This window comes from Ursus maritimus, unplaced genomic scaffold (genome assembly GCF_017311325.1).
Source record: "Ursus maritimus isolate PB19 unplaced genomic scaffold, ASM1731132v1 scaffold_10, whole genome shotgun sequence".
Taxonomy (NCBI): Eukaryota; Metazoa; Chordata; class Mammalia; order Carnivora; family Ursidae; genus Ursus; species Ursus maritimus.
The window spans coordinates 27,574,666-27,595,700 of record NW_024423344.1 but is presented as its reverse complement, the minus strand read 5'-3'; the positions used below and the strand labels follow the sequence as shown (position 1 = coordinate 27,595,700).

At 43.5% G+C, this 21,035-nt stretch overlaps 1 protein-coding gene across 4 annotated transcripts in view; it reads right to left on the bottom strand.

Moving 5' to 3' along the window:
- Nucleotides 1-21,035, bottom strand: part of ENOX1 (ecto-NOX disulfide-thiol exchanger 1) — a 541,200-nt gene that overhangs the window by 104,127 nt on the left and 416,038 nt on the right. For all 4 annotated transcript variants that reach the window (XM_040623096.1, XM_040623115.1, XM_040623105.1 and 1 more), the window contains 2 exons: nt 17,651-17,757; nt 13,467-13,584 (listed from right to left, as the gene is read on the bottom strand). In XM_040623096.1, coding sequence (XP_040479030.1) covers nt 13,467-13,584; nt 17,651-17,757 — 225 coding nt within the window. The remainder of the gene's footprint in view (nt 1-13,466; nt 13,585-17,650; nt 17,758-21,035) is intronic.

Below are 21,035 nucleotides of genomic sequence, written 5' to 3'. Positions count from 1 at the left end.
ACTCAGATACCTCCAGGGTCCTCTGACCTCATCTGGTTCCAGGTTACTTCTTCACTATACTCAGTGTCTCCAAACTCTCTCATCCAGGGACTCCAATTCTCACGTATCCATTTCCTCAGAGCCTTTCTGGTAATTTTACCACCCAAACGACTCCTCATCAAAAGAGCGTCAAGGTGAGCTTGGCCTTCCTTAGGCCTAGAAAATAGGAAGATGTGGAAGGAGGCCTTCCAAAAACTTATTTTCAGAACTCTTGATTTCTCATCCTTTCAGATGGTTCCAGTTCACATTCCTCAACTGGACACTTCTTCTCATCACTTCTTTCACCCCCAGAGCTTGAGTGCTACAAAATCCTGCTTCGACAAACTCGGCATTCATCTTCCCTGAGTCCTTGGGCAGGGAAAAGTGCACATATTTTAAATACTGCCTAGATGGCTAAATTATAGCAATTTTCCCCTGGGAGAGAGTTGTTCAGATATTAAAACCCTCTATGTATGGAGTATGATAATCTTTCTCACATCCCCACGAAAAGCAGTTTTTGCTTTGCTCATTAAAATGATTTGTTTTTGGTTTTTGATGAGTGTAATTTTTCAGGTAGCAATGTTTTATTCTTACCAGCAACTCCTTAAAAACCCTCTGCGAGCGCTGAAGTCCCAGTTAAGCACTATTAATCAAACACTAAATGCTTTTAAACAGCTCTACCCCTTTTTCTAATTGAGAAATAGAGCTGTTTGGGCAAGTTTATGAGGTGACCTTGATTGAATTAAAGAGGTCAGGGATGGAACAGACTTCAAACTCATATTCAATGATTTTAAAGAAATGACTTCCCTCCAATTAAGCAGGAATTAGCATGAAATATTTTGTTTCTGAAAGGTTAAAGGAATTCCTCCGAGAAACAAGCTCTCTTGTTTGCTAGCTCTTTATTGAACATGAGAGAGAAGGCGCCATGGATAGTTTCATATAACGTGCTCTGTTAACACGGTGCTGATGGTCTCGCATCAATTATAACATTCCTAAGAGTCATACATGTTGTATTGAAGGGGCAAAGGGTCCAATTTAAGTTCCAATTTCTATTTCAAAAGCCCAAAGACCCAACAATATTCAATTACTAAAAAAAAAAAAAAAATCAAGATACATTTTCCATCTGCATTAATTTCAACGTAGTTCTAGGGGGAAAGGTTTCAAATATTACCTGATTTCTTTGCTGTTCCTCCTTTTAGCTTCATCCCTCACCTTGCCATAGTCCCCCATCTTTTAATGACCTGAAAAGACATGTCATTCTTCCTGCTCTAAAAAGTAACACATAGAGTCTTTGCTGTAGAATTATGGAATCAGGATTCTGCAGAGGGGGGAAAAGGGATGGGACACATGTGGTGGTTTGGGGACTCTAGGCTATTCTTTTTTTTAATTTTATTTATTTGACAGCAAGAGAGAGAGAGCACAAACAGGGGGAGTGGCAGGCAGAGGGAAAGGGAGAAGAAGGCACTCTGCTGAGCAAGGAGCCCAACATGGAGCTTGATCCTAGAACCCTGGGATCACAACCTGAGCTTAAGGCAGATGCTTAAGTGACTGAGTCACCCAGGCACCCCATCCAGGATACTGTTTCTGGGGAGCAGTAGTCCTAAGAAGAACACCAGCCATGTTCTTTTGTATCCCTGCTCCTTGCAACTTCAGAGAGTGGGACAGACATAGATTAGACACAGCAGCGAGGCAAAGGAGGTAGGACAGAGAGCAAGAAGGACTTTAAACCCACATTCCTCTTATGAGATTTGGAGCAAGATGGTAAACCTCCATTAGCCCTCAGGGTCCTCATCTGGAAAACATGGTCAGTACCACGAGGATTAAATAGATACTAGTTGTGGGTTGGTTTTTTTGTTTTTTTTTGGGGGGGGGAGGGCGTCCTAAACTGAAAAACACAAAAGCCCTTTAACAGATTAGAAATTAGTTCTTCCTAATTTGAATTTCCTATCCCATCATTTCGCTTCTTGTCCACTTACTGTCTACAATGCCATATGCTGGCCATTCAGAAAGGAAAGGATCTCAAACTAGTCTTCAAGGAACATATGGGGTGCAAGACCCTCCCATGTCATCCTGTTATCACTCTTATTTGCTTGAAACGAAACATAAACCAGGGAAAAAACGAGTTCAGATGAACAGATTTACATGACTGCTTCGCAGATAATCTCTGCTCTCATAGTTCTTTATGCCAGAGTGTATCTGTTCGCTTGGGCTCTAACTGCCGAGGGCACAGGGGGCAGACGCTGTGTGGACCCACGACCCCGGCCTAGTCCAGGAAAAGGAGAACCCTGGTGATGTGCTACAACGATTCTTCAGAGCAGATAAGCAACACTCTCAGATCAAAGACTGAGTCTCAACCAGTCTTATAAGACTTTGCTAATTTTTCCCCTTAATCTGGCACTGCAAGACAAGTGATATCACGGTCCCATATACGTCGTAAGAATTCAATGAATATTCATTTTAATTTTATCACTGCTTTGTATTAGGACATTGCTTGAGATAATTCGTAGAGGCAAAGAGCTAATAAGGACAGAGAAACGGATGGCTGTAGGGTACTCAGGTTATAAAAAAGGTACTACAGAAGTCTGGCATGGCAGGTGGAGACAATTCTTAAAAAGCTGACTGATAAACCGCTAAAAGAAGAATAAAATCTTTTCCTACCGCCACAAGATTTGCCAAATTGTCACTTAAGTTGTATCTGAAAACTTGTAATAACAAAAACTACCCAATATAAACTTGCAGAATTTATTTGGCATTTCAACTAATTATTGTTGGGGGTAAAAAAAAAAAAACCAACCAAATGCACAGTTTTCTCATTAAATTAAAACATGGGGTGGGGAAGGAGAAGACACATTACTTGTAGGACCTCTTCCGGATCAAAATGTCCCTAAGTCTGGGGCGCCCGGGTGGCACAGTGGTTAAGCATCTGCCTTCAGCTCAGGGCGTGATCCCAGCATTATGGGATCGAGCCCCACATCAGGCTCCTCTGCTATGAGCCTGCTTCTTCCTCTCCCACTCCCCCTGCTTGTGTTCCCTCTCTCGCTGGCTGTCTCCATCTCTGTCGAATAAATAAATAAAATCTTTAAAAAAAAAATGTCCCTAAGTCTGTACATCTCAATAGGACTGATATTACTGTAAATGCTGTCCCTCAGACTTTGAGATTTATTGAGCAGTACATCTCATAAAAAAAAAGGAAAGAAAAAAAAAAGCCCCAGGAACCAGGAAGCTGGGACAGAACTTCAGTAAGTCCTGAAATTAGATAGAGAGTCAATAAACTGGTGATCTTCTCGTAGGCTCTCCCAGCCCCAGGGGGTGCAAAGGAAATATGGGATGAGATGGGAAATAAAGGGGCTAATATTGTAGCTCAGACCATTCCAGATCAACCACCAGGTCTGTGCCTGTGCTTTGAGAGGTATCTTGATTTTTCTCTTTACTTTTTTGGGGAGTTTGGGAACGGAAAACATGAGTTGGGACAGCATGTGTGGCTCACCAAAGGAAATGCACGACAGCGCACAGCTCCTCCCCCAAGTACTTCACCCCTTCAAAGCATTTCTTCTTCTTCTTGCCTGAAGCCACAGACCAGATTGCTTTTGAGGAACTAAATATCACTCAACTAGAAAAGAGATCGTGCCAATTTCCTGAAGATTTTTAAAAGCTGGCATTGCCGTTGGAATGGGCTTCAGAACAGTTTGCTGGATGCGCTGCCTATGTTGAAGCCAATCTCTTTCTAGTCAGTAGAAAATACAGAAAAGAATGGAAAGACTCAACGTAAGCCCCAGTCAGCCTTGTCTGGAATAACATTTTAAGGCAATAAACTCTCCAGTCTACCCTGGCCCCCTGAACGGCATCATGGCACCATGCACATCACAGATGTTGATTTGATTTGATTACTGACTCTTATGATGCCACTCAAGGCATTTGAGGAGCTGTTTTTTCCCATTAAACTTAGTGGTGGCATAAAGGTCACTAACCTGGAAAGAAGGAAACTAGTACTGAGTTCTAGACTTTCTACTTGCTACCCTGGGGAAATAACATAACTTCTCAACACGTGACTGCACATTCCTGTCTGTGAAAAAAGGAGGCGGATGTGTGAGATGTTATTTCTAAGGGTCTCTTCCGCATCTGACGAAGACTCCTCATTGCCACTTCCTGTGGGTGAGAATTCAACATCTCTACCTGGTTTAGAACTTGAATTATTTTTTGACTCTTAATTTAATAGTTATGCAAATATGATTAGCCCTTGGAATAGGAAATTGTAAGACAATGTGGTCTGGAAATTAAACGTGGAAATTCCCTAATGTAAAGCAAAAGTAAGCAATTCAATAAGCTTCCATCATCTGATACTGGTTACTATTTGTTACTACTTTTAATTTTCCTGTATAATTGGAGATGGCTAGGTATTCCCAACCAACATGAATTTTATCACAGGTTCTCCTAGGTAATTTTAAAATTAATATTTATTGTAGTTTAATTATTAAAATAATACAGGTATATTTTGTGGAAATTTTTGAGATGCACAGAGATGAAAACAAAAATCACCTGTAGTCACACCATCATCCTGAATATTTTGACCTATATCCTTACATGTCTTCCCCTAACACACAAACTGTGAATACAACACATATGTAAACCACTCGGAATGATCTGTCCACTGATTTGTAACTAATTTTTATCACTTAGCAATACACTGAGGACCTCTCATGCCATTATATAGTCTTCCAGAGTAAGATTTTTCTCAAGGCTGCTTATGGATGTGTAATTAATTAACCCATATCCCAGTGTTAGATATTGACGTGTTTCTAAAGTAATTCTGATAACTGAAAATTTAGGTAACTGCATCAAGTGGCAATGACCCATGCGCTTCAAGTGGAGAGCAAAGGCCTCTGGGACACAGCAGGTTTGGAAGCCACGGTGGGCTCATTAAAGAACCTCTAGCGCCCTACCTGGAACACTCCAATGAATATACTCTGTCTTGCAGCTTCTGCTCCAGACCTGTTTCTCCCTACTTCTCTGCTACTGCTGGGGAGTCCAAAATAACACTTCCGTTCCTTAACCACTTCCCAGAAGGCTGCACACATTGTGTCCTGGAACTGGAGAGGAGTAGCTGAGCCCTTAGTCCCTCCCTGGTATCAAAGACATTCACCCAAGGAAAAGAGAAGAGAATCTAAGCCATTTGGACATGGGAGAGCTTGCTGTAATAATAATTTGGAAACAGCAATAAACTTCAAAGTCTAGGGGCTTCTAAGTGTAAGAATCATATCATGCAGGTGGAATTTCCAAGAAAGGGAAGAGAGCAATTACTTCTTTCAATTACTTTTTCATTAGCTATGAGGCCCTCAACTATGTATGGCTTCCCGGAATTCTATAGGACATCCTCTTGTCCTGGCTTGCTGTATTCATACATCGTCAGCTCTTTGATTAATGAAGCGTATGGGCAACAGTGTTAGGAGTCAAGGTACAATAACTGTGTCACCAACTGTGTTTTGATGAACAAAGCAATATGAAAACATAGGAGAATTAGGGCAATGATGTTCATAAACAGTACATCAGGGCTAAGAAGTTGGTAACAGCATATGTTTTAATGTAGTCTGGTATTGATTCTTTTGGCCAATGTCCCATTTTAACAGTGTTATAGTCACACTTTAAGATTTTAGATGGAGAGGTATAGGAGAAAAGATCAATAGATACTATCTTTCCACTACCAACCCGCCCCATATCTATAGCCTCTCTGCCACACTCACATTTAAGGGACCTAAAAGATGCTTTGGGGATGGCTGATCCAGTTATCAGGCTTTTAGTAACCTCAAGTATCCACTCTGACCACCTCAAAGATTATAGCTTTGACTCTCAAAGATTCATGCAAAGGAACCTCTGATCCAGAAAAGATACCCACTCATTTTCTCTGTACTACTTCGTTAACATATTAAAGGAAGCTTTAAAAAATACTCTCACTGTTATAGAAGACCTGTGTGAAAACAAAATCATATAGAATTATTGTTTCTGAGCCTTAAAAAATATATAGATAAGTGCTTCTATAGTTAAGTCGTGCAGAAGAAAAAAGATTAGAAACGAAACTATCTTTTGTAGTATAACGGTTTTCTTCCTTCATTACTTAATCATTAGGTTTTTCAAAATGACCAAGTATAATTTTTACACGAAAAACAGATTTTATTTTTAAAATGTTACATGCTGCGGGAGGGCAATGAGATGATCTACTAAAAGTATTTTCTATAAGCACCGACTAGAATCAGTTGATCCTAATGGACACTTGACAAATTATGTCAGCGTTGAATAGGATAATCCCTGTTTAATAGGAAGAAATTCCTATTTATTATTTACAAACTAAAAGGAACAATTAGGAATAAACACTACTAACGAATTCTTTCTTATGTTTAGAAAGAAAAAAAGAACTTACAAACTTACCCAGATTCTGTCATCTAAACTCCCTTGAAAATATTCTGATTTTTTCCAGAAGTTGTGCAAACCACACTTAAATTCCAACAACACTGTGTTAATTTTGCTCAAATGCAAGCTGAAAACATATTTTAACATCTTGTCAGAATGAGATACTAAGAGTGTCGATAAAATGACACTAAAATAAATGTAAATTTAGATTGCGGTTACAAGTGGCTGCCTGACTCTGGGAAGATGTTAGGTTGCTATAGTATTTTCCATAGCAACTTCGCATCTTATTACATAAATATTCCCTCAGTGTCCTTACAGCCTACTAAGAAAACAGGATTAAATCTACTCTCCTATGTGATGATCCTGCATCAAACCTTATCAGAATGAAATGCCCAGAAAACATAACAAACCACAATCTAGGTCGCGGTGCTTTGGCAGGTGAGAGGCATCAGAGCCCCGCGGGCTGTGCCCCAGAGGCTGCGTGGTGACCTCGTGCCGCACGCTGGCTATTCGTCTATGCTCTGCCCAGGTCACGGGCTCTGCGCTTCTCCCTGTGTAACGATGGGCTGTGAACTTCCTCACTTTTCTCCTCTGCCTGCCACCTGCCCATCAGCCCAAGCCCTTCACCAGGTCCCAGGGGCTCGTGTCACCACGCAAGAAGTCAGAGCTTAACAGAGCTGCAGCCTGCTTCCCAAATGCAGCTGGGACCCTGTGCGGGGCTGTCATGTCACACAGAAACCATTAAGAGAGCCACCCCCAGCTCCGAGGTAGCATGGACCAGATATAGACTCCTTGAGGTCCTCAGCGAGGGTTCTACTGGGTTTTTCAGGGGTACACACAGTTGCATGGTTCGAGTATTAAGGCAAAATCTGTGGTCTCCTAGACACAACACAATTTCAGCAGAACTAATCAATTTTACACGAAACACATGATTATGGAGCATTCGTGCCTATGTGAGAGATGTCAGGAATATGGCATTGCCGGGTACTATGTACAAATCAGATTATAAGGGGGGCTAAGCTTAAAGAGAGCTTAGGCTTCAAATGGGACTTTACAAAACAGACGAACAGTCTGGTTGGACAGGGGTGCTTCCATTACAAAGGAATCTTAGGCTTGAGGATCAATTTAATAGCATCTGTCTCTTGCATTTAAAAGGCAAAACAATTTACAAAAAAGAAATATTTGTACACTCTTGGAAAACATATCCTTTATGAAAAGGGAACTGTAACTGCACGCCAAATCAGGGAACTGCAAAATCTACCTGAAATAAACATTTCTTTGGTTTCCTTTGGTAAGATTAGCAAGATTTAAAAGGGAAGGGGGTTGGGGGATGTGCAGCCAAAGCCTTGGCTCCTTGAGAATGAAGCTCTATTTCAAGAGTTCAGGAATGAAGCAGGCTGCTCAGCCCACATCAGAAGATTTATTTCATCATCTTTCAGCCATATTGGTTTTAATTAATCACATTTCTTTGTTTGGCACTTGGATTCCCAGAAGACATTCTATTGTGGTTGAAAAGAAAAGGCTCGTCTTTAATTCAGCGGTAGTTGATGGACACACGCCGCTGCTCTATTTCTCCTTTGGGTTGTCATCGCATGTGGAAACAGAAGTCTGCTAACGGATTATCCTTCCATGCTTCCTCTCATTGCTGTTGCCTTGGGGGTCTGCTGGTGCCGGGAGCTCAGCACGGCTGTGGCCTCACTGAGTCATCTCACTTTTCACATCTGAGCGTTCTTGTCCCTCTGCCGAGTTCCGAGCAACTCCAGAGTAAGGCTGCAGTGTTTCCTAAAAGCTTCTACCATCCTTGGGTGACATGGCCCCCTTCAGCTGGCCCCCATGAGTCGGCGGTAGGACCCAGCTCTGGGGTCCAATGGCTCCTTCCTTCTGTGCCCAGGCTGGTGCCCAGGGCAGCAATAATCCTCTTCTCAGGCTTGTGACAAATTGTAATCTGTTGGGCATCCTTTATGTCTTTCAACAGCACTCTTGTACAGGAAATAAACTAAAGCAGAAAAAACGATGGCGGTCCTGGTGTTCAAAGAGATCAAGAGGAGGGGCGCCTGGGTGGCTCAGTCGGTTGAGCTTCTGACCCTTGGTTTTGGCTCAGGTCATGATCCCAGTGGGAATGTTGCTTCTCTCCCTCTTCCTCTGCCCCTACTCACCCCCCTTTAAAATAAATAAATTAAATAAATAAATCATTTTTCTTTTCTTTTTTTTTTTTTCTTTTAAGATTCATTTGAGGGAGAAAGAGGGAGAGAGAGCACGTGAGAGCACGTGAGAGCACATGAGCAGGGGGAGGGGCAGAGGAAGAGGAAGAGGGAGAAGCAGACTCTCCACTAAGCAGGGAGCCCGATGCAGGGTTAGATCCCAGGACCCTGAGATCTTGACCTGAGCCAAAGATAGACACTTAACGGACTACACCACCCAAGTGTCCCAAAAAATAAATAAATCTTAAAAAAACCCCAAAAACCAAGGAGATCAAGGGGATATCCAGAGAGAGCCTAATTGTTATTACTATTAATTTTTTTAACCTCAAGCTTCCAGCTACATGTAGAACTATTCAGACAGACTGGACACTGCTAATTCCAACTGCACTTGATCATGAGTCCCTAATTTGATTCAGTTAGCTGAAAGATTTGGGAAATCCTTGCTGGACGTCTCACTGAAATTAAAAAAAATAAATCTGTACCTACATGTGGTGAGTTTCCATGGCAAATCAACAACCCAGAGACACTTTCCATAATTAAAAGAGTATGTGCTCCTATAAACAGCTCAGAGTTTAAATGAGGTGTAATTAAAATCCAAGAACCTTTGTTTTTGCGTTATGAAATGTTTTAAGGATGGTCTATTATGAAAAGATATTTTAGTTTTACTCTTCTAAAATTTGTGTTCAATGTACAGTCTACACGCCCCATGTACTGGAGAAGGTGCATATGCTGGTTAGTGATATTTATTTGGTTTATACAGAATTTAAAGCAATTTAAGGCTTTAGAACATATTTGGCATGAGGATTTTAGGCATTTAGGCACTGTACTTTTATTGACTTAAAATGTTTATTTTTTCTCTTCAAAAAGTATCTCACTCTTGAGGGCAGGGTAGACTGTGTCTAGCCGTCTGCCTGTCTCCTGGGTCCACAGTGCCTTGAGCACAAGAAGGGCTTGACAAACGTTCATTGATAATTAGAATGGTGCTGAGCCCCAGCTCTCTGGGCCATAGCCTATTCAGCGCGTGGCCCGGGATTCTGAGTGCATAGAAGTTCTGCACATCTTGGAGAAATGAATCACCCTTGTTTGAACAAGCTTCTTAATGCTTGCCATCTAAATCTAGAGCAAATGTTCTCAGGGTTACACCCTTCCCATCAACTTATGGGACAAAGACATCAAAAAGGCCAGAAGAAGGGGAATATGCAATTGAAGTCAACAAAATTCACTTACTTGGTGAAAAGCCCCCGGCCAGGTGCGGGAGGGTGACTGAGGCAAACGGAGCTCACAGTGACCGAGCCCGTGCGGTATGCTCCACGCTGTAGATACAGTTGGGAGGGCTCTACCCGCATTGACTCCACAGTGCTACAACTAACCTGTCTCCGCCACGGGAGGCCTTCCACTCTGGACAGACTTCCTCTTTTCTTCCCTCTTTCCCTGTGCACTCCTGCCCCACCCCCACTGCCAACCTGGAGGAGGGAGGAGAAGAGGAGCAATAGACCCAGATTTTAAATTTTTTAAATTCCAGTAAGAGGCAGACTTCGCGGCAATAAATCTGAATTTTTATCAAAAATTATCTTCATAGGCTTTGGAGCAGGATGCCAATCTTCTTGAATGAATGCTTCGATAAATCTGTCTTGATTTTCAAATTTATTAACAAAACTCATTTTCATTTTTATCGGCATCTTAGTTTTGCTCCAGCAAACTCCATTTCCCCTTTAAGAGGCAACCGATAAGGAACGGTGAACCGCCTGCCCAGGATTACAGGGTAGTGATGGCAGTATTGGGGAACTCTCTAGCCAAAGACACAGTGTAAGTTATTACGGGTGGTAAAAAGCAAAAGTACAATGCAATCTTCTTCATAACCAGAAGAACAGAGATATGCTGAAAAACACGGATTTAAAAAAAAAATATCCGAGCTATCACATACGTCCTCAACCAAAAAATCCTGTTCTTTCTAGAAACCAAACAAAGTCAATTCTCTCCGCCTCCTCCTCAGAAATAAAACCCGTGCCTGCAGGTTGGTCTCCGCTCCTGGAGGAAGCGAAGAGCAAGGGAGGCCGTGGTGGCCCCGCCTCACGCATCCTGCTGGAGGTGGCCTCACCACAGTCCTCTCAGGCAGGAAGCTCCACGAACGATGTTCTCCCCTGGAATTCCCAAGGAGTCTTCGGTCACCCACGGCCCAGGAGGTTGGAGGCAAAAGCTCACTGTTTCAGCAGAAAGAAGGAGGTCACGGGATTCTTTAAAGAACAGAGGAGTTTACCTCCAGGTCAGCCCTTGGCAATTCCCGCCAGTGGATTAGAGCACTAAGCTCTGAGCTGCCTGCTCCTGGGTGACCTGACCGACAGATGCCAGTTTGCACCTAAAATGAATGCGGAGTCAGGTGATGATACCACCTGAAAGGTGTGTTTCCCTCAGGCTGGAGGGCCTCAATCCCTCCCCTTGCAGCGACAATTTGCAGGAATCTGGCGGCAGCTTGGTCAGAAGACCACACGGGAATTCTTGCTGTCAGGCTGTGGCCCTGAATATGCTGGGCTGGAAGAAAAACAGCTGCTAGCCTCTCGGCAGGATCTTCAGGGCCCAGAGGAATAAAAAAGGTTAGTTGCTTTCCCTTCCCTCTAATTGGTCCTGAGTTCCCTCATAAACCACATGCCGAGTTCTCTGGTCCATCTCAGTTTTGAAAAGCATGAAAAAGACTTTGAAGTCCTGGGGACCTGGCGTTGGAACTCCAGTTCTTCCATCTCTTTCCGGCACTCGGTTTAGAACATGCCCTGTGCTGTGTGTACTCGTGCCCCTGACCAAGGAACAAGCCTGGAGAACTCAAAGTTCAGCTCCTGCTTTAGGCTCTTACCAAATGCCTGAAAAGCCAACAGAGATCTGGGAAACAGGCTCATCAGTGAAGCTTCCAGAGAAGATCTGGTGTCCCCGCTGAGCAAAGGGGTCTCTGACTTCTTCCACAGCAGAGCTCAGGGGCCGACCCTACTTGTCTCTGCTTGCTGCCATGGTCTCTAAGACTCCCCGTTGGAGCCTACTGTTCTGAGTCATTCTTACTCTTGTCTTCTTCTGAGCAGACTATGAAATTATACACATTCCTTACTTGGGAAATTGACAACTTGTTTAAAAAGAAATGTCACCCCCCCAAACAAACAAACAAACAAACAAACAAAAGCCACGGGTTCAAATAAGAATTTCTGATGGATTTGGTTCTTTTCTTCTACACCTACCTTATAAGAATGTTAAAGACCCAAGTTTCATGTAAACTTGGCCCTCATCTAGAAACTTCAAAAATGATGAAAGCTTTCTTGAGGGGGAAAAAAATTATTTATCGGAAGATCTCATTAAATTTAAGAAATTCACACTAAAACTCGCTCTTTTCTTTTGATAAATGAAGGTTTGCAGAATAGAGATTGCTGTCCTCAAATAAACAAGTCCAAGTCCAATAATCAAGCAGTCCCGAGAAATCTCATACCCACTTAATAAGAGACATACATTGACACATAAATGCTAGGTTCATTTTTCAGACAAAGGATATAGAGCTTCAAAAAAAAAATAGTGGCATGGTGCCTGCTTTTATGCTACGCTTCTAAAAGATGGAAATGAGTGGAATTTGAGGATGAAAGGGAAATTTTCTAAGGCATTGGCCCTGCAACTTTAGCACGCATCAGAATTCCTGGGAGGATTTAAATCACAGATTGCTGGATCTCACACCCGCACCCCTGCCTCCCCTAGAGTTTCTGATTCCTTAGGTACTGAGTAGGGCCCGAGAATTTACATTTCTAACAAGTTCCTAGGTGATGCTGATGGTGCCGGACTGGGGACCACACTTTTAAGAACCACTACCCTAATGAAATTAAAGTCCCTTCTGTATCTGTCTGGATGTACAGCATTTTCTTGTGATCGTCATTTACGCCCCTGGCCTTCTCTAAACTCTGGAGAAACAGAGTACCCTGACCACTGTGCTATCTTGCTGACCTGAGCATGTCAGAGTCTTGATTTTGGCTGCTACCAACACATCAGCAAAGATTCTCTGTTCCTGTTCTCGATTTCGTTAGAGATCCTGAGACGGGTGAGTTATTTTAGTCCTGGGTACATATGAGGAGACAGGTCAAATCTACATGATCCCTCCGATTTCCCGTTTTGGAAATGATGGCACACTGTGGTCCTTCCCAGGCCCCTTAGACGGCATTGTTCCACTCAGCAAGCAGTCTCCCTTGGTGTCTCCCACATCTGAGCGAGCATTTCTCCTGCCTGCAATACTGAGAGATTAACATCTAATTTGAGGAGAGAGATTTCAATCAGCCTCACGGTTCAGGCAGAGCACATAAAGCACGGTTCTCTCTCAGCTTCCCTCCTTTTACAACTCAAGGAGTGATACTCCTTTCTTGGTACCAAATGGGGCCACCCCTTTGATTACAGGCTCGGTAGTGTTTATTGGAAAAATGTCTAATTCCCCAGCACATTGGTTCAGAGGCTAGAAAGCTTCTTCCGGGATTAAACAATTCCCACGTAAGAAGTACACTGACTGAAACCGAATTTTATGTGTATTTCAGCATCAGCGGTGGTTGCCATGCTCTGGAAAAGGATTTTTATGGGAATAGGCAAACATCCCTGAGAAAAGTACAACAGCCCAAGATCTACGGATGGAGAAACAACTGGAGTGATTTAAATCACACGTTCCTAAGGAGTTTGAAGTTCTATTAATAAAAGGCAGAGTCACTCAAAGATGAAAGTTTAGTATAACTCAAATAAAAGTGAGTTATGTGGCCGTTTCCCAATACACACGCCCCGTGTGAGATCTGGAAGAGCATGATGATGCCTCACCGGGGTGTGTGTGGCAGTCGTCAGCATTACCTGATTCATCGACTCGCATTTTTTTAGTAGGGCTGTCACAGTTCTCATCATCTGACATTTCCATTTCTTCTTCACGGCGGATGCCCATGAGCTGCTCACTCTGAGCGTTCCGGAGCTCCTGAAAGCAAAGGTAGGAGGATGTCAGAGTCACAGACACACGTCAACGTACCTTTTCCCAGTGGTCTTTTGGTGCGTTGCGACTGACATACGAATGCTTAGACTCAAAAGTGTTTCCCTCTCAAACACAGCCCTGCGTAGTCTGGAATGAAGTTCTGAGGGGGGTGGGGAGTGGAAAGACCCAGGGATAAATCCTGGCTCACCAGTGATGAGTCAGGGGGTCTTCAGCAAATTATTTCATCTCTTGGGTCTTAATTTCCTCATTTGCCGAAAAGGGGATAATAACATCACCTAGTAGGATTCCACAGAAACGCCTCTTGCCATGATGGGCACATAGGAGGGACTCAGAGCTAATCATAAGAAATATGCACGATGGCATTTATAAAAGGCCTTGTCGACCACTGGCCCACTATGTAAATTCAGGAATGTTTCTTCATCTCTCTTAACCTTGATTTACTCATTGGAGTACTGCGATAATAATAGTTTGGAGGATCAAATAAATTAATGCATGCAAAGCTCCTTAGCATTATGCTAGACACTTGCTTTGTTAAGTTGGTAACGTGGACCACTACAATTCTTCATGCAAAATAGTGCCCCCGTGGGGCGCCTGGGTCGCTCAGTTGGTTAAGTGTCTGCCTTCAGCTCAGGTCACGATCCCAGGGTCCTGGGATTGAGCCTGGGTGGGCTCCCTGCTCAGCGGTGGGGGGGAGGGTCTGCTTCTCCCTCTCCCTCTGCCCCTCCCCCACTCATGATTTCTCTCTAATAAATGAATAACCTCTTTAAAAAAAAAACAACAGTGCCCTACATTGTGTGTGTGCGCCCGTGTGTGGTCATATGCACACACCACTCAGACATCCGAATGGTAAAACGCAAAAGATGCTGGAGGACAAAATAAAACGGATGCCTTCGTTCTGGTGTTTCACGTCATCTTGTAGCGTTTTGTTGCGATCGTTGTTTTGACATCACTGAAAGATCTTAGGATCATATCTTACTTTCTTTACTAACTAGAGGGGCGACTGCAGTCAAAGAGTGCATGTGGAAACTCACTGTAAAAAGTAACGAGTCACAATAAATTTTTTATTCCCTTGCCTAAAAATCGGGACAGTCTAATTATTCATGGCAAGTAATTATATTATTTTGTACTGAGCTGAATATTGTGTATTTGTGAATCCTTATCAATTCTGTTCTCTTACATGTACTGTCCTTCATAAAACAAAACAAAACAAAACAAAACGGGAAGGACTACGTTATTCTTTTTCTTGCCACTGAAATTGAAGTCTCTAAATAAAAGTCAAAGAGTTAAAATAACTTTGCTTTATAATAAATCTCTGAATAACAATAAAACTAAATGACAACACCGAATGTGTTAACGGCATGATTTTCAACATCGTTCCAGTGCCCATTTGATGGATGTGCATATTTGATTGTGTTACAGGTTCTCTGAAGTCTCCTGTCTCCTTAGCTCACAGATTTTAACTGTAGTAGGACAAAAAGAAAATTACGTATTGCTAGCAGCGTTTGCGTGGTCAACTCTGAACCCTGGGAATCAGCACTGCAGAGGACAGGGAAAGGGGAGGGAGGGCAGAGGGTCAAGTTCCCTGAGAGAGGGACGCCCATCACAGGGAGTCTGGAGAGGCCACCACGATGATGGGCAAGGCCCCCTCACTTGACCACGGCACCCCGTGGGAAGAGGTGTCAATAACGCTGTAAATAACACCAGTGGGTCTTGGCGGCGGATGTCACCTGTGATTAGTGGGGACGTTTTTAGGTTGTGTACAGCTAATTTTTCTACTGACAAAGAACCCAGTTCCCAAAGAGGCGGCCTGAAAATACTTGAAACAAGGAAAAGTCAGGTGGAAGGAACAAATGAGGCTGAAAGGGCCTGTTGCTGAGTCCCCACAATTAATGACAGACTGTCATACTGTAGCTGTTCTTGTGGGGAACGGTGTGGGAAAGACAAAAAACTGGAGGGGGAAAAAAAAAGAAGCCGAGGGTGTTTCCACAGGGTGCCTCTGGTTCAGCAGTAAATCGCTCGTACACTCTCATAAATCTGTAAAGGTGTTGCAGATAATTAACAGATGCTGTACATGGGAACGCAGAAAACATCAAGCCAATTATCAAGCTTATACGCAACAGAGAAATCATCCACAGTGTTAAATTACCAACTGGTATTTAATCAATTAAGCGACATGTAGGAGAGAAAATCAAAGGTAATTTAGAATTCTATTTCCTAGGATATCAAAAGAGGTGGTAGGAGTGGCAGGGAGGCACAAAGCCCCTTTGCAAAAGCACCTTTCAGGACCGCATGCATCCGTTTCTACTGCGCTGGGTGTACCGAGCAAAGCAAGCAGGCTTCCCCGGAACAAAGCTGGAAGCTTCGCGTGCCCTGCTCAGCAGCGGGGACCACGGCCCCCTGTTCCTTCAGGGACCCAGGGCGAGGGCAGGGGACCAGCAGGCGGGAAGTGTGATTTAGATCAATAACGGATGTTTCTAGCACTCACGTACTAATGACAGCCTTTTTATGGCCTGATCGTTAGCACAGTGCCACTTGCCTTTCCCTTAACATTTCTTTTAATCATGTTTGGTGTTTATGTGAAGGCAAAAAAAAAATAGATAAACAATTCATACACCCATTGTCCCCAAATCTGAATCACAGTTTATGGATTTCAATTTGTGTTTTCACAACCCTCGATTTGTATATTTCATCCTAAACGAGGACTCTGTCTCCTCCCGAAAATCACCCTTGACTCGGGTCTCGATTCAGTGCCTGGGAGAGCATCAGGTAAGCACCCTTTGTTTTTCTAGCCCCTGAAAAATTAAAGAGAAATCCCACATCCTCCTTACTCATAATCCTGAACAGAGGAACAGAATCAGTCACCAGCCACCTTCGTAAGTATTTGTGAACAAAATAAAAAATGCCCTTCTTAACAATAAATTGGACTAGCATTTTAAGTGTCCCATTATTGTGAAATCATTCAGTATTCGCCATAATAACAATGATAATAAAGACTTCATTTGGTATTCATGTGGCTGTTACATCTAGTGCCATTGGTATTCAGCTGTAATTCAGCATTAGTTAATGGGCACTTAACATGCTACCCAAATGATTGATATTATAGTACTTTGTGGTTCCTCAAACTCCATATAAAACACTTCTTTTACAAGTGTGAGCCCAAATCGTTAAGTAAACAAGCCTTACCTTCTATAAGTTTGGGGATTTTGAAAGAGGGGACTATCAGTTAGAGAACTTCAGTGTTAACATGCTAGAGATGGAGAGGCGTCCAAATGGAAAACATTCTCTCATTAAAAAAAAAAAAAAAAAAAAACAAAAAAAACAAAACGAATAAGCAAACAAAGATCGTATACTTACTTTTAAACGACAGGTTCAAAGCGTACACTACACTGCAGAGTTAAGAGTAACAGCTGCGCGACCAATGACTAATGACACATTCTGGTCGTTCTAGGTGGCAAGGAAGGCCAAGCTCTGGCCGCTTTCCTTGGGGTGGATACTCACACTTCGCACATGTATTGCTGGACCCTGGCTAGCCTGCACATCCGCTCCCCTGCACAGCGCTCTGGGGAGAGCTGGTCCATACCCGGCTGGCTAGCGCGGGGGACTAAGGCACTGTTTGTGATGGGAAGGCACAGAGGAAAGGCATACTTGCCATTTCTAGCCCACAGAGCAAACCATCATCATCACGTTGCAGAATACTGGAAAAAAAAAAAGCCTCCGTATTTATTTAAAAGCCAGTTTCTATTTTACATTACACTTTTCTTCCGAATAGGCAGGCAAAGTGTCTTGGCTTATTTCCGAGCTCTTTGCTATAAATGGGAGAGATGCTTTTCTCCCTTTGCAGGGGGAGAAAAACACTCTGTTTTCTAAGCATTAAGTCAGCTGCTCTTCTGGATAAGGCACAAGTCTGAGCTGGATTTGGAGCTGACAAGGCGACAGGACAATGGCACAACAGCTGCTCACTATAACCAAAACCGGAATGGCTGCAGCCACACTAGTCTCTGCCAATCCAGCTGTGTGATGGTGGTTAAAAAGTAATAATAAAATCACCAACCTCAGAATGCTTTCGCCAAATGTCTATGTTCTTGCGCTGAGCTTTCGAGAAATGGTCCCAAGCTTTTTGTCTGGTAGAAGCGTTGAAAACGGCCACAATCTGCTCAACTTTGGTGAACAAGGAAGTCAAACAAGACAAGTAATTTATGTTGTGATCACTATAGGGAAGCAAAGCAAAGACACTAGGAGTCTATGGATGATGTCACAGTAGAAATAACATCATCAATATCCATCCAATCTGTGCCTTTTTGTACTTACATTTTAGCAAGGTTGGGGAGGTCTCCCTTCAAGTCTGTCTCCATAACTTTAGGTTAAAACAAATTCTAAATACGACTGGGAAGAGTTCATGGGCTTATGCTTCCAAGCACTCCACAGCTCTTGTTCAAAAATGTGACTTGGTATGTCTAGATACCTACATCTACAGATACAGATCTGGTGTTGGCATACAGATACAGATAGACGGATAGAGTAGTGCCTGGGTTGGGGGCTCAGAGGTGAAGCCAGGGTGGAGCGGCTGAATTAGGAAGAGCCAAACACTTATCTTTCTCTTTTTTGGTCTCCATCTCAAGGACTCAGCTGCAGTCCTCTGAAGACATTACCACCTCCAAGTTCCAAGCTGGGGCAATGAGTAGGTGTTTCATATTGCCCCTCAGTCTCAAGGGCCATTTTTACTCCTTGGCTTTCTCCTTCCCACCCCTCGCCCTCCCAGCCCCTGCACCCGCTGCAGTCAGCCCTCCAGCCCTCTGGAGGGGAGCAGGAGCCATAGCCTCCACCGCAAGACAGACGGAGGCTCACCCAACCAGCGGTACAGGCATGCAGATGGCATTTCAACACTAGGGGCACCCTCTGTAGTTCATCAGGACCACATACCGTTCTGCTCTGCCATTTCCGCTTTCATAAGGCTGTCCTCCCAAACCCCTTCAAGTCCTAACTCTCTCACTTTGACTTCATTTCGCACTTTTGTGGCTCCCAGGCAGAGGGCTACTGGAATGATACATGTTGTGGGGCTGTGGACAAAGCTCCACAGAGAAAGGGAGGAGCTCTTCGTGGTGGATGTTAGGGTGGGCCAACCAACTGCAGATCCAATCTTGCTTAAACAGTTATTGATCTCATAAGCATGGGATTAAGGAAATTATAGCACTGAATTAACCATATGATTAAACCTGAATTTCTGAATGTTTAGTTAGGAAGGCACAGTTAGAATTAGCTTCTCATGGATGTTAATACTCTATCTAAACATAAATCCTTCTTAAGTGATTCCCAAGGCTCTATTATAAAAAAGGGCATCAAAGATCTTCCAAATCTTCCAGGTGTCCGAAGTATGGCAAAGAGTAATAGCATAATCCCCGCAGAACTAACACCTGGTGCCACAATTTAAAAAATTAGCCCACAGAATGAACAAGTATGTGATGGAGCAGAGGCGGAAAGTAGATTCTGTTCACTTACACGTTGTAAATATCTTATAATGCTAATGAGCAACCACTTCCCAATCAATGGGTAATTCTCACAGAGGCTTTGATGTTTACTCTTTTCTACCTTGAGAGAATCCCAACTCCAAACCTGCTTATTTATCCAACTTTATCATCAGGTCACATGATGAACTGGTTGCACTTAATTTGTAACGGGAGGACGTGCTGTCACCTTCGCCCACACTCTCCACGCGTACATGTGGCTCCCCTCCCTGACCTCATCTGGAAGAAGTCACACTGCCAGGCCAGCCACTTTGACTGCTCCAAGTGCTGACGTTCCCCTGACCTCCGGCTCCCAGGCCTCTGCGGGGCCCCACTGCTGGTGGAGGACTAGCTCCCCCCTGCTTTCTGTTGTTTTGTCTGCATGCAGACTGGGGTCGTGGGGGACTTCAGGCTAGCTTCTGCACGGGCAACACAGAGCAGTCAGCCCAATAGGCAGTGGGGAAATTCACGGTCAGATGAGATTATCTGGCAGGGGTGGTAATCATGAGACAGTTTAAGAGTAACGGACCCCATTGCTTTAAGAATAGAGCTTTCAATAGGCATCATTTAGAAGAGTGAGAACTGTGGTATCCATAGGGGAAGGGGCAGTATTTGGCTGAGTATTTGGGTGGTGATAGTCAAAATGCCGCCATCTATCAAGAAAGGCTGTGAATAAAGAGGATACACTAGAGAGAAAATTCCCTGTTCATATATGTGTGTAAGGAGTAAGGAGAAGGTAAGAGAGGCCAGTAATACCTATGGAAGCATACAGAAGGGAAAGCACTTAGAAGAAAGACCCAATGGCCAAATACAAACAAGTTCAAGGGTAAAAATAGATCCTCTAATATCTACTCAAGCCATGTACCACTGCAGATGTTTCCAGTTTGAGGCAAAGTGCCTCAGTTACTCAGAACATGTTGTCACCATATCCGAGGGCATACTTTCACTTCAATCATCCATCCACCCACCCTTTCATACCGCAAACATCTGAGATCCTCCAGTTAGCAAGCACTTGACTGACTGCTAGAAACATATAATTAAGACAGCGCCTGCCCTTGATGAGATCACAGTCTCTAGGGAAAAAGAAAGATAATTAATTATCCTGAACAAGAGAAGTATGGATGATGGTATGGGGATACAGTAGGGGGAGTCAGGAAACACCCCCCAAAGAAGGCATCATTGTTGCTAGGTCTTAAATGATGAATCAATGCTTGCTCCCCAGTTCAAAGGATGGTATGGAGTCATGAAAGGACTTTGTAGGGTTGGGGCTGGGTGAGAATGGATCAGGAAGGACAGTGGATGCTAAGCCTGCTGGCGAGCTTTATAGTGTAGCCTTAGGACGCACACATCTGAGTAGGATTTGTTCAGGAGAAATGATGAAGGCTTGAGTTAAAGCAGAGCGTGGACATAGAGGCAGCGGCAAGGAGTCATGTGATGGAGCAGAGCTGATAGCACAAGTGGCTGACTTGCTATGAGGAAGGAGAAGGGGAGACAAGAATGGCTCAGGCTTGGGAAGTACATCAGAGACCAAGAGGACAAGCAGAGGGGGAGGTCTGGGAGAGAAGGTAAAGAGTTTGCTTTTGAACACGCTGAATTCGGCATGCCTGAAGGTCACCTAGGTGGAGCTGAAACACTTCCTGGGGTTCAGAAAGAAGTCAAGACTCAAAACAGGTCTTAAATTTTCTGGACTATTCTCAATTTCGGGCAATTGTGTTCTTTTCAGTATGGTAATTAATTAAAAGCAAAACTCAATGTGGCTAACTTTATACTTCTTATTAAGTTTCATACTTTTCCCACACATATGAACAAATAATAAAGAACCCCCCAAAACCAAAAACTGTGGAACTCAGTTTAGGCTTAAAAAATATTCTCATAGCGTTTCCAAGGCCCGGTTGATTTCTCTCATTTCTGCGCAGACTGCCCCCAACCAGCCAT